The 15000-nt window shown below is 38.7% G+C and overlaps 1 protein-coding gene across 1 annotated transcript; it reads left to right on the forward strand.

Annotated features, from left to right (window-relative positions):
• The first annotated feature begins 3936 nt into the window (after positions 1-3936).
• On the forward strand, positions 3937-8464 carry mrps16 (mitochondrial ribosomal protein S16). Its single transcript, XM_020096495.2, has 4 exons — positions 3937-4127; positions 4346-4376; positions 7368-7634; positions 8072-8464. The coding sequence occupies exons 2-4, from the start codon at positions 4364-4366 to the stop codon at positions 8194-8196; spliced, it is 405 nt and encodes a 134-aa protein (XP_019952054.1). The 5' UTR covers positions 3937-4127; positions 4346-4363; the 3' UTR covers positions 8197-8464.
• The last annotated feature ends 6536 nt before the right edge of the window (positions 8465-15000 follow it).

The raw sequence follows: 15000 nt of genomic DNA on the forward strand, positions 1-15000 counted from the left end.
TGTGAAGGGGGAAAACCAGGATCGTATATAGTATTTTTGTGTTCCTCTCCACAACGCCTTCTTACCTCACATGTACGAGCTTCAACTGGCTCCAATTGGTAAATATGCAGGTGGGAAAAAGAGAACATTAAAGATTTCAAATCCTTTTTACTTCTGCTAAGGAGGTTATGTTTTCACCCCTGTCTGTTTGTTGGTTAGTCAGTTTGTTTGTGAGCAAGATAACACAAAAACGAATTTCCACGAAACTTGGTCGAAGGATGCAGTATGGGTCAGGGAAGAAACCTCTACATTTTGAGGATCCTGAATTTGTTTTTTCATTTACTTTTACTTATTTTAATTCATATCACTTTATTTCCCCATGGAGTAATTCATGGATCTTGAAGGAAAAAAATCCAGCTTATGTAGGAAACTGATATCTGAGTGGACTGCTGGGCCTTAGCAGAAGTATGAGCTCTAGTGAGAGCCATTGTAGTTTGAATATCAAATTTCCATATTAAATTTTCAAATTCAATTCAACTGTTTTATTTGAACAATGAACCAAAAGAAATACATGGTTTAAAAATTATCACATATACACACGTATATAATAGTTTCACCACCAATACAGATCATCTGTCAGTCTTTAATAATGTACTATTGGCCTGCATGTAAATATCTTTCTCAATTGTACGTGATCTATATAATGGATGATACAGATTGTTCTAAAAAACATTTTCCTGATTGCTTCATACTTTCTAGCAACACAGACGTCTGTTTTTAAAACCATTTACTTTAGTTTAGCTTACAGAGATAGTGAGAGGTGTTTGTAAGTGCACAATGTAAGAGCAAGCCCGGAGTTTAGAAGACATTAGCAGCATCTTCCACATAATTAAATTAAATTCTTCGTTTAGAGCAGTCTCCTCTTTCTTTTTTTTTTTTTTCCAAGTAAAATATCTGGTCATCTGAGCGTCTCTAACTGAACTGTCACAGACGATTAGAGGAGGAACAACTTGTCTTGGTATCCAAAAGAGCATGGGGTCCTCACGAGAGAGTTATCCACAACTAGAATCAATGTCATCGTTCAGATAATCACGCATTGCTGATTCACCATGTAAGATGCATTTTGTTTGCTCCCTAACTGTGTAAAGCTTCTATTCATTTTCAGATTTTTACGCAGAAAAAACGTGGTCAGCTCAATAATGACGCTTTCCTATTAAAGATTTCAGCCCTGATTTCTGCTGAGGAGAAACTGTTTTGTGTTGCTTTATTTTTCTGGTCGCTGAGATTACTTCTGTGACAAACCATTCTGTCAAAATTTTCAAATCTTTTTGAACTAATACGCTTGTAATCTTGTTATTCTTTTCAATGACAGATGAGTTTGAGTGTTTGGATAGGGTGATGGATTTTGTCAATTGGATTTGTTTTACATACAGTATACCATTCAGTGCTCTTCAGTCTGGTAATTAAAGCAGTGTCATTTGTTTCCCATGTTTCTCTTGAGAGTAGTCAGTTAATTTGCAATAACATCACGACTACAGCGCTGTATTAGTGTTTTAGAATGAGTTGGACTATGTGACAGAAGAAGTTGTGAAGTATAAAGTAGCAGCCTTGATGTTTCTCTTTACTGAGAGCATTTGCTTTTAAATTGATTGAATAATCAATGTGAGTAAACAGACGCATTTTGCAAATATTCTTAGGTAACATGTCTTTAATCAGTTTTTCATCAGTCATAGCCTTATGTATGAAGAGTCATGAAGGGAGAGTGGGATATTTGCAGAATTTACAAACAAGGGTCTGTCTCTTTTGTGTGTCTCCAGTGACCTCTCCTCACAGAGAAACCATGTGTTTGTCACACACAAACACACACACGCAAACGCGCACACACGCACACGCACACACACGCACACACACAAGGGAGAGAGAGAAAGAGAAAAACAAGCTTTACACAACAGGAGTGTGAAATCACCATGTTCCAAGACTGTAGGAAAGGATGGGGGAGTGGGGATGGGGGTGTTGGTGTTAAGCAGTGACTCCTGAATTCATTCAGAAGAGTCAGTGTCTCATCTCCTCTGAGGTCACCGGTGGAAATGGATATTTGAAAGATACACACCGAACGGAAAATAAACACACACAACAATGTGAAGGACTGAACAACCACACTGAGCAGTAATATTAATCTTAATTATAAATCAGTTTCTGTAGCATCTCCATTTTAGCCCCATTACTTTCATTAACAATAGAAAGCATTGCTGCATAAACAGTAGGTAAATGTGAGCACATTTACACGTTCACGCATTTCAGTCATTTAGCCGCATTCGTAGCTAATGTACTTATCCACAGAGGCATTCAGCAAGAGCAGTAGTAGAATAAATGTAGCGACTACAAATTAATAAGGTTCTAAAATTACCGTGAAACAAATTACAGCGTAAGTTCTCAACGTTAGTTAAGTGAAATTGTTTGACATTATTTGAGTATTTCCACTGTATATACTTGATACTTTTACTGCACTACTCTTTTCTAGAATCATGGGTTATTGTGTAGATATTGTACATTTTACCTCACTAAATTGGATTGACAGATGTAGTGATTAGTGTAATATTTGACAAACATATAATGAAATATACGATAAGATCTTTAGAATATATGATCTCAATATGATATAAATTAAACTACAGCAAACGGTACATACAGTATTTAAGATTAGCCCCATTTCAATCAGCTGAATATTAAATGCTGCTAACATCGTAATGTAAGTAATACTAATACAATAGTATAATATAGCAGCCGCAGTATAACATATATTACCTGTCATTTAGCTGACGCTTCTATCCAGAGCGACTTACAATAGTGCATTCAACATCTATGAAGGGTCTTTTGGGGGGGAGTTCAGCATCTTGTCTGAGGATGCTATGGAATGGGCTGGGATTCAAACTGCTGACCATCTGGTTAGAGGACACCTGCTCTACACCTTCAGCTTATAACACTTATAAAGGTGTAATTCTGTATGATGATAGCTCTGTGCTTCCAGAGAGTTTGCAGTATGTTATATTCCATCTTAATGCGTTATTTAAAAGAAAACTGATTTTTTTTCTAATTTAACTATTTTGTCTTTGTATATGTATTAATAGAAGTTGTATGTTTTGTAAAATAACCATGTCTTGTTATTCTGTGTGCGATGGGCCAGAAGAAGTGAATGTTCAGTCAATGCTCCCATTTATCTTCACAGGCGGGTATCGTTTTCCTTCGCCTGCAGAAGGGCCTGTGCCAAAAACACAACTGGGAAGAAAAACGAATACGTTTATAGGAGCATTAACTTGCGTGTGGATATTTTCATCTTTTGATTTTTGTCAACTCTTTCCAGCACCCAGTGTTTATCAAGTTGGTATGTGTGATATTCGTATACTTATCAATAGGCCAAATGTTTGGCAAGTCACCAAAAATATAAGGATCTGAGTCCTACTGCCATCTCTGACCAGAAGTGATGATGCATACTGAAGACCTACTTCAGAAACAGAATTAAAATCTGAATCAGAATTAAAATCAAAATCGCAACTAAAATTATAATTTAAATCAGAATCACAACCAGAAATGGAATCAGAATTAGAATTAAAAGCAGAAACGGAATTTATTGCCAAGCACGTATATACACATGCAAGGAATTTTCTGTGGTGTGTTCATGCGAGCATAAATGTAAAAGAAATTCTAAATATGAACATAAATTAATATAATATAAATATATGAAATATAATAATATAACTGATTATTATACAAGAAACTAGAAAAACTGGCCTCATAAGAACGTCAACACAAAGTGTCTATCTCACTTGAAGGAACTTCGTTTAAGAAGATTTCAGGAATGTTTTCTTATTATTTCATACTGACTCAACGAGTTCTTCTTGATTGGGACTCTTCCACGTTCACGTCGCAAGCGGCGGTGCAACACCGCCATCTAGCGACGCAGAGACGCCCAGGCAGCCTTTACGTCACTTCCGCCTTTAAGCCATGGCGTCTCCCTGACAAATGTCACACTACCTCTCGTGTGGACAACGAACAGTGAATAACATCTGTTCCCTAAACTGTCCAGAGCTTTGAACGAGAAGCGACAGCCGCGGGAGGATTTTACTTTATGTCCTTCAACGTCCTCTGAGGTATTTCAGCTAATTTAACGTTGCGCACAAACAGATGCTACAGTTAGCCGCTAGCATCTCACTGAGCTGCGCTGTGAACGTCGAATGACATTGTTGTGTGGGTTCCAGGCTCTGAACTCATCTGACGTGTGTTATAATGTGGCACAGTGCATATAGAGTGTACATAAAGTTAACCATCTCGAGACAAGCCGCCATAAAAGTGTGTTTGTGTGTTACAGGAGAACCCAGTGAACACGATGGTCCATTTATGTGAGTATTGTGAACAAGCACACCCTGACAGAATCCGTTATTCTGTCTGGTGTCAGCAAAGCCTGGGGTAAAGTTGAAATCAACAATTATGTCAATATTTGGCAACGTTATGTTATGAGAGGGAGAAACCAGGCACGCCCAGCACAGGTCATGTACCTTATCTTTACTGTCAGGTTCAATGAAGTGTTGGTGTCTCATTAAACTTGTCATTGCAACATGAAAATTGAGCAAAAAAAAAAAGAAAAAAAAAAGGGTTAGACTCAAGCTAAACAGCTCGAGCCGGGCAAAAATAACTGTATGTATAGTTAGATGATGGAAAAGAGTTTATGAACAAGAGATGTTCTGATAATATTATTCACTTCCCAATTCTGATGCCAGGTTCCGCTTTCATACCAGTGTATTTAAAAGATTAAGAGATTAAGAATCCTTTATTATCTCACAATCATGCACACTCAGCACTACATGCAACATGGGGAAATTTGACCTCTGCTTTTAACCCATCCCTGTGAACACAGCACACATGGAACACAATACACACAGTGACCACAGGGAGCAGTGGGCAGATATGAAAGTGCCCGGGGAGCAGATGTTGAGGGAGTAAGGTGCCTCGCTCAGGGGCACTTAGACAGTGGGATAGGGAGAGTCCATCAGTCCTCTAAAATTAGAAGGACATGCCGCCATACCTCCGCCAACAGCCCCCTTATGAAACCACATTTAAATTCACTAGATCTGGAATTTTAATTTGGATCTGAAATTGCAGACTGATAAGTAACAGACTGCTAATCATACCGGAGTTTTTTTTGTCCTGTTCACTGAGAAATCAACAAAATGTTGAAAAACATCAACATTTGAAAGGTTCTTTCCTGACCCGCACCGCATCCTTCCACCAAGTCTAATGATAATCCATCGAGTGGGTTTTGTGTTATCTCTCTACAACTACAGACGAAAAACAACCTACTTAGTGAAGGCAGTAATACCAAGCTATATATTATTTTAACAGCTGTATTCTACTAACCCTGTATGGAGGTGATGTCGCTGTCACTGTTGTACAGCCTGGCTCAGGTTAAACTCATTGAAACCTAAATACATACAGAGAATAAGTGCCAGATAAATTCCCCCCAAAAAAAGATTGCAGTTCTTCTGGCTGGACTTTGATGCTGGTATCAGAACATCTCTATTTATGACTATGATTATCACACCAGTTACATTGTTCTTTCGCAAAAAGGAAATAAATTTGCATGAATATAGATTAGAGTGAACATGACACAGATCAGGTTAAATTCGACCAGCTAATGGAATATCTAATGTGGACGAATGCTTTTTGATAATCCCACAGCATTAGACAATATAAGAGCACAAATACAAGAATACAAATGTTACAGATGAGGAAAGAGTAAAAACTACATAAAACAAAACATAAAATGATTAAAACAGTAACACCAGTGCGAGATTAAGAGTAAATGGATAAAGAAGATTAGAAAGTTGAAGGTGAATTCAGACCCCAAGTCCTGAGAAAACAAGCCTATTAAAAATGTGTCTTTAAGAGAGATTTAACGGGATGAAAAGTACAAAACGACAAACTCAAATTTGTCAAGAGGCTTTATCACAACAATTGTTGTTATAACGAGGAAGTGTCTTTATCTAAATATAAAATGAACTCAGTCCAATATATTGCGCTTGTTTTTTTAATCGGGCACTCCTCGTTGTCATGATCACTGAGGAGCAAATAGTAATATCCGTCAGTCATTTGATCATAAATCCCTTTGCTTGCTCAATAAGAACAAGGTATAAAAGTTAAAACATAATGTGGCTGTTCTCCCCAGGCTTTACACAGTAAGAGGAAATTTAAATTCCCCCAAACTTCAGATTTTTACCCAGCACTGTAAAATGAGGTTTACTCACTATCTGAGGAAACACATAGTTGAGTTGAATTCTTCTTTCCACTAAAATGCCCAATCCTGTCACTTGTCTTGTTTTGCACTTGTCATAACATCCAAGTATCAGGAGGGAGTGGTACGTGATTCATACAATTAACTTACAGTATAAATTGCTCCTGTATTAAAAACTGTTCCGCAATATTACATTTAGTAAATTTGTTGCCAAACTTATTTCACATTCATGCTGGTGTGAGTTACATTTAGCGCAGGCAGGTGTGGACTGCTTCCTCACACATACGACTTTCCCAACTGCAAACAAACATGACATTTTCTGTTGGCTTGTAGTAAAATACAGTCAAGTAAATTACCATGACTACAGGGCTTAAACATAAATTTCATTTTTTTTATCAATCCCATACTTATCTAAAAAAATATGGTAAACAAAAATTGGCACACAAATCCAATGACCTACACTTAAGCTTTTCAAATGTCATGTTTTTTCTGGCCAACAGTCTAAAACACAAAGATAAGAAAGTAAAATCAAACCTTATACCTATAGACACCCAATCCACAATTTATAACATGACAACAAAATTAATGCAAAACTAGTTGCATGTTGTTGTATTATGATTTGTATAGCTTCCATACTAAGTGTTTTTTTATATGTTGTCCACCCTTTTTATATCAATAAGGGCAAAAATAAACTTCACAAAAGGACAACAAGCTACAGCCTCTGAAAAGATCATTAGATTTAATCCACACCTCTCTATGGTGTCAATAATAACTGAATATATGTTTTTTTATATATGTGTATTAGGTGTACCTAATAAATTAGCAAAATTGTGTACGTGCAAGGAATTCACTGATTTTCTTCACTGTAATAAAAGACAGAGTAATAGAAGCAATGAACATTTAACCACTGCTCCTCCTCACACTCTTCCCTTCATCTTGTTCAAGAAATTGAATTTAAGGGATGTGCATTCAGAGATACGGAAAACTACAACAAGGGTGGAAATGAGTTGCACTCTGACAGTTGTACTGAGATGTTTAAGGGTCACAAAATGCTGCCCTTTCTCTCTTTTACAATGCTTACTGTGCTCCTCTCTCTCTGCAGCATCACTCCTCCTGAAGAAGTACCACGGGGGTTATGTTGTCATCCGACTGGCTCTAGCAGGCCACAAACAAGCCAACAGACCCTTTTATCGCATTGTAGCTGCATACAATAAAAGGGCGAGAGATGGTAAATACATAGAGCAGCTGGGTTCCTATGACCCCCTCACAAACATCTACAACGAGAAACTTGTCAGTTTCAACTTCGACCGCATCAAGTACTGGATCGGCTGCGGCGCACACCCTACAAAGCCTGTGGCTAAACTTCTAGGTGTGTATTCAAGCATATTCTATTTAGTCAAACCTACATTGCACAATTTTATTGTCAGCTTGTCAAGGGAATTATGTGACTCTTATTGATATGTTTAATGAAGGAGGTCCTTCCATAACTATTATAAGTACACGCAGCTTTTAGTTTTATGTATTATCTGCTCTTAATAATCTCCTGTTTAGTGCTATCACTGTATTCTCTGTGTCCTCAGATTATATTTGCCTTTGATCGTTGTAAAAAACATGTAATGTATCACAAAGTTGTTTCTTTAAATTGACAAGTTGGTACAATAACATGCTAATCATTAAATATATTATGGATGGATACAGGGAAAAGATTTTAAAGTGATGATCCATCAGCTCCTTCAGTCCGTTAAAAATGTTTGGCAACCCTTGGCTCTGCTACAGTCTTCTTCTCTCCCTGCTCTCTTTTGACAGGGTTGGCGGGTTTCTTCCCTCTGCACCCCATGACGATCACAGAGGCAGAGCGTCGCAGAGCCCAAACAGAGCAGACTGTAACAGCAACAGGAACGGAGGAGGGTCTGGAGGTGGGACAGCAGTAGGCTGAAGTGTGAGAACCAAAGCTGGAGACTGTGTGTGACTGCCGAGTACAAAGGAAGTCACAGTTCTTTTGGAAGAGAACAGATCGATTTCCTGACCTGTTGGCTGGACTGCTCATAGCAACATCACATATGGCACGTTCAGTGGTTACAACTGATGCTTCATTGAATTCAGGGTCCTTGTGTTTATGAAAGTAGAGTGTCATGACAGGCAGTTATTTGTACTTACTATTTCGTGACCTAATTAAAGTATGTGAATATTGTTGAACTAGTTTGGAGTTAAGTTGCAGTTTTTTCCATTATGCTCTGTGCAACCTTTAAGAACTATCAGCACCAATATTTCTTTTCTATTGAAAATGATGTGAACTTTGCATTCATCCCTCCCTCTTTTGTCTGTCTGCTTTAATTTTTGGCCTGAATATATTTGAACATGCACACATAAATAAATGTTGAATGTCAGACTGGAAGAAAGAAACAGAAGTGGGTGGGTTGGTTGGTTGATATGATTATTTTCAAGGTTTACAGGACATAATACATTTTTGGCTCAATAGCAAAATCTCCACCCATGAACTGTACTGTGTGCTATGGATACCTTTGTAAACTAGAAACTTATCACTCAGATAGCGACAGCCGAAGAGACATTACCATTTATGAAGCACCAGTAACACAGTAATTTAACAAACCTCTAAAGAAAATTTAGATAAATGTTTTACACGTGTCAGACGTGCTTGTAGGAGGGTTATCAAAAGGGTCATATTCCAAATGATGGAAGGGCAGTTTGCGTCATTCATAAGGTGATAAAAAGACTATTTTGAGCAAAGACACACCTGACAACGCCCAGGTGTCAACTTCAAAGTCCAGCAGCGCTGCTGTTGATGTTTCTTAATTTCCTTGAGGATTGTGGAACAAAAGTCAGTCTGATACTTTCACATTCTGTGTAAGTATGTAATTAGCAAGGAGCTGGGTGATGGTCAGCAGTTGTACTCATTGTAGTTTCCAATACATGTGATTGTTTGTATGTCAGAAAAAATTGCAAAATTATAATTTCTATTATGAAATTATTGCAATCCATCATAATGTATTCAACAGGAAATACCCAGATTGTTTGATGTGTAGCTATGACTTCAGAAATTATTTTGCAATGAGCAAACAGAGGAGTGGAGAGCTAAACCACTTATGCCCTCAAGATTGAGCTCAATATTGTGTTTAATCTCGTCACAGCTCATTTATTATTTGAGCTATTGAGAACACTTATTAACCTGGGATCATGTTTAAACTATCTATTTTTAGCATGCCTATTCAATGCAGTTGATATCCATCAACATGTTACTCATTTTCTAAATATTGGACTGAAATAGTGTAACATGTGTCAACAATAAAATACTATTTGGGGAAGACAACTAATTCAGTGTCTATGAAGACCAAAACAATACATGTGTAATCAGATAATATAAAATTGTCTTAATTACATTTTTGCTAAAGTTTTTGAATGTGTAACTTGTGTTTTCCTTGAAACAGACACACCAACCTCACACACTCACACCTTAGTCCTTTTTCTCTTTTACTGTGATCTGGACCACCATAAACAAACACGCACAGGGTGTGCATATACACTCAGGAAAGTTAAGTTTCCGTACAGTGCCGTATCACAATAAGAGGTTTGCTTAGGGAGTGTAGTCAGGCACAACCTCAGTTACCAGTTGATCATTGATGACACACACAGGAGAATTGAGACCGACGACAAATGTTTATAGAACTGCCAGCAATATCAAGTTTAACTGCCAGTTCATTGATAGTTATTACAGGAGATCATTGGACATTTACTGCAAGACAGAAAATTACAGACAAGTCTACATTTTTCTGCTTCAGTGGCATTGATAGGTTTTCATGGAATGAAGAACATTGCAGCAGTTGAAATACTTGACAGTGTTTGGATGATTACCTAAAAGACCCGCAAAATGAAGACTTGGATTTATTTTGGATCCAGTAACTGGAGGAGGATTTCCAACATTCTCATAACTGTTACTTTTGTGGTCATCATACTAATTTCAGTCAATGTGTTCTTCGTACAAAAAAGGGGTAAGTCTATGATTTCTATGATTCTTATTGCATAAACAAGTGATAGAGAATGAACTAATTTTAATTAACAATGATTTTGCATGCAATCTTATGTCATTCGTCAGTATATTTATAGCTGTACAATTTTGATATGATTAATATTAGTCTGTGTTTTTGTCCATGATATTAATTTTAATTATTCTTTTGAGGAATAATATTCCACAAACAAAAAGAATGACTGTTCTTCATTCTTGATATGCACATTACTCCTCACAAAATATTTCATGGTTAATTGTACTCAACATACGCATATTTGTTTAAACAATGTTCACAGAAATGTGAGTATTATTGGTTGTTATGGTAAGTTATTTTAACTTATGTCATCCGAAGTGAAATTTTGTGCATTTAGGGAAGCATATTTGATAAACCTTTGTAATCATTACAACTTCTCATTAATATTACTCATACTTACCTGATTCTTATTATTTACATCAAATTTATAGTTGAATAACTTTCTACGTACTGATAAGTTATTGCAGTTTTAGGTTTTCAACCAATAGTCATCTCAGCACTCTACTGTATTTCATAATGTCATAAAGCTAATTCCATTGAAGCAATACAGTTCACAGAACTGAGTTTAACTGACTGTAAACAGCCTAGTAGTTAATAACTGCAGAAACTTAATTGTGTGCCACTGAACCATTACAGAAACTGGATGACAGACTCGTCATCTTGAGATAAATAAAAACGCCAGTTACACAGAACTGAAGGAAGTGCATTTGAATTTCGTGACCTGAGTTAATATTAAATTGAGTCTGAAAGCCGACCAATACTTGAGATACAAAAATAACATTTACAAACAATTTGGTGATACTTCCAATAAGACAAATTGAAAACAATGGGATGACAATCAAATGTTTTGTGATGTGTTATCTTCAATGTAAAACTGAAATTGTGATGCAAGTTACTTTTAGCTCAACAAACAAATGTATGCATCATGCACAAATGTTGTCTTTACAGGAAATGAAAAAGCAAAAAGAGATCAACCTGTGAACCAGTGGACGAAACCACAGATAGCAGACAACCCTAAATGGAAAAATCAATCTTATCTGAACAGGACAATAAATCAACGGTCACAGGATTTGGAAACTAGACCTGTATTGGATGTAAAACAAAAAAATATGTCTGAATCAAATAAATATGAAAGACTTATGAGGTACAGTGTGCCAGAAACAAAGATGTCAGAGCCACAAACCATGACAAATGAGGCAACAAGCTTCTTACCTTCCACCAACAAACAAATAACACCACCTGAAAATACTACCAGAACTACAAATAGCCTGCAAAGTAAGTCCCAGATTATGGCCATATTTACTTCATCCATGCAGACGTCACCTGAATCCACAACAAGTGAACCTATGACGCCCACAACTTCCACCACACCTACCAGTTCAATACCAGCATCAACCACCCAGATAACTGGAACTCCAAAAACAACCCTGCAAACTGCTCCAGTATCGGTCCCAATACTTACCTCATCGACGAAGGCGTCACCTGAATCCACAAGTGAATCTATGATGCCCACAACTTCCACCACACCTACCAGTTCAATACCAGCATCAACCACCCAGACTAGTGAAACCACAAGAACAAGCCAACAAAGTGCTTCACCTTCAACAACCATATTTACGTCATCCATGCAGACATCAGGAGAATCCACGACAAGTGAATCTATGACACCTACAACATCTTCCACACCTACAAGTTCAATACCAGCATCAACCACCCAGACTAGTGAAACCTCAAGAACAACCCAACAAAGTGCTTCACCTTCAACAACCATATTTATGTCATCCATGCAGACGTCACCTGAATCCACAACAAGTGAATCCATGGCAACAACAACATCTTCCAAACCTACAGGTTCAATACCAGCATCAACCACCCAGACTAGTGAAACCTCAAGAACAAGCCAACAAAGTGCTTCACCATCAACAACCATATTTACTTCATCCATGCAGACGTCCCCTGAATCCACAACAAGTGAATCTATGACGCCCACAACATCTTCCAAACCTACCAGTTCAATACCGGCATCAACCACCCAGACTAGTGAAACCACAAGAATAACCCTGCAAAGTGCTTCACCTTCAACAACCATATTGACGTCATCCATGCAGACATCAGGCGAATCCACAACAAGTGAATCCATGGCAACAACAATATCTTCCACGCCTACCAGTTCAATACCAGCATCAACCACCCAGACTAGTGAAACCACAAGAACAACCCTGCAAAGTGCTTCTCCATCAACAACCATATTTACGTCATCCATGCAGCCGTCATCTGAATCCACAACAAGTGAATCTATGACGCCCACAACATCTTCCAAACCTACCAGTTCAATACCAGCATCAACCACCCAGACTAGTGAAACCACAAGAACAAGCCAACAAAGTGCTTCACCATCAACAACCATATTTACTTCATCCATGCAGACATCAGGAGAATCCACGACAAGTGAATCTATGACACCTACAACATCTTCCACACCTACCAGTTCAATACCAGCATCAACCACCCAGACTAGTGAAACCTCAAGAACAAGCCAACAAAGTGCTTCCCCATCAACAACCATATTTACTTCATCCATGCAGACGTCCCCTGAATCCACAACAAGTGAATCTATGACGCCCACAACATCTTCCAAACCTACCAGTTCAATACCAGCATCAACCACCCAGACTAGTGACACTACAAAAACCACCTTGCAAAGTGCTTCACCTTCAACAACCATATTGACGTCATCCATGCAGACATCAGGCGAATCCACAACAAGTGAATCCATGGCAACAACAACATCTTCCACACCTACCAGTTCAATACCAGCATCAACCACCCAGACTAGTGAAACCTCAAGAACAAGCCAACAAAGTGCTTCCCCATCAACAACCATATTTACATCATCCATGCAGACGGCACCTGAATCAACAAGTGAATCCATGGCAACAACAACATCTTCCACACCTACCAGTTCAATACAAGCATCAACCACCCAGACTAGTGAAACCACAAAAACAACCCTGCAAACTGCTCCAGTGTCTGTCCCAATACTTACCTCAGCAACGCAGGCGTCATCTGAATCCACAACAAGTGAATCCATGACACCTACAACATCTTCCACACCTACCAGTTCAATACCAGCATCAACCACCCAGACTAGTGAAACCTCAAGAACAACCCAACAAAGTGCTTCCCCATCAACAACCATATTTACATCATCCATGCAGACGTCGCCTGAATCAACAAGCGAATCCATGGCAACTACAACATCTTCCACACCTACCAGTTCAATCCCAGCATCAACCACCCAGACTAGTGAAACCTCAAGAACAACCCAACAAAGTGCTTCCCCATCAACAACCATATTTACTTCATCCATGCAGACGTCACCTGAATCCACAACAAGTGAATCTATGACGCCCACAACTTCCACCACACCTACCAGTTCAATACCAGCATCAACCACCCAAACTAGTGAAACTACAAAAACCACCTTGCAAAGTGCTTCACCTTCAACAACCATATTGACGTCGTCCATGCAGACATCAGGAGAATCCACAACAAGTGAATCCATGGCAACAACAACATCTTCCACACCTACCAGTTCAATACCAGCATCAACCACCCAGACTAGTGAAACTACAAAAACCACCTTGCAAAGTGCTTCACCTTCAACAACCATATTGACGTCATCCATGCAGACATCAGGCGAATCCACAACAAGTGAATCCATGGCAACAACAACATCTTCCACACCTACCAGTTCAATACCAGCATCAACCACCCAGTCTAGTGAAACCACAAGAACAACCCTGCAAAGTGCTTCCCCATCAACAACCATATTTACGTCATCCATGCAGACGTCCTCTGAATCCACAACAAGTGAATCTATGACGCCCACAACATCTTCCAAACCAACCACTTCAATACCAGCATCAACCACCCAGACTAGTGAAACCACAAGAACAACCCTGCAAAGTGCTTCTCCATCAACAACCATAGTTACTTCATCCATGCAGCCGTCATCTGAATCCACAACAAGTGAATCTATGACGCCCACAACATCTTCCAAACCTACAAGTTCAATACTAGCATCAACCACCCAGACTAGTGAAACCACAAAGACAACCCTGCAAAGTGCTTCACCTTCAACAACCATATTGATGTCATCCATGCAGACATCAGGTGAATCCACAACAAGTGAATCCATGGCAACAACAACATCTTCCACACCTACCAGTTCAATACCAGCATCAACCACCCAGACTAGTGAAACTACCATAACCACCTTGCAAAGTGCTTCACCTTCAACAACCATATTGACGTCATCCATGCAGACATCAGGTGAATCCACAACAAGTGAATCCATGGCAACAACAACATCTTCCACACCTACCAGTTCAATACCAGCATCAACCACCCAGACTAGTGAAACCTCAAGAACAACCCAACAAAGTGCTTCCCCATCAACAACCATATTTACATCATCCATGCAGACGTCGCCTGAATCAACAAGCGAATCCATGGCAACTACAACATCTTCCACACCTACCAGTTCAATCCCAGCATCAACCACCCAGACTAGTGAAACCTCAAGAACAACCCAACAAAGTGCTTCCCCATCAACAACCATATTTACTTCATCCATGCAGACGTCACCTGAATCCACAACAAGTGAATCTATGA

This window comes from Paralichthys olivaceus, chromosome 2 (genome assembly GCF_024713975.1).
Source record: "Paralichthys olivaceus isolate ysfri-2021 chromosome 2, ASM2471397v2, whole genome shotgun sequence".
NCBI classification, from domain to species: domain Eukaryota; kingdom Metazoa; phylum Chordata; class Actinopteri; order Pleuronectiformes; family Paralichthyidae; genus Paralichthys; species Paralichthys olivaceus.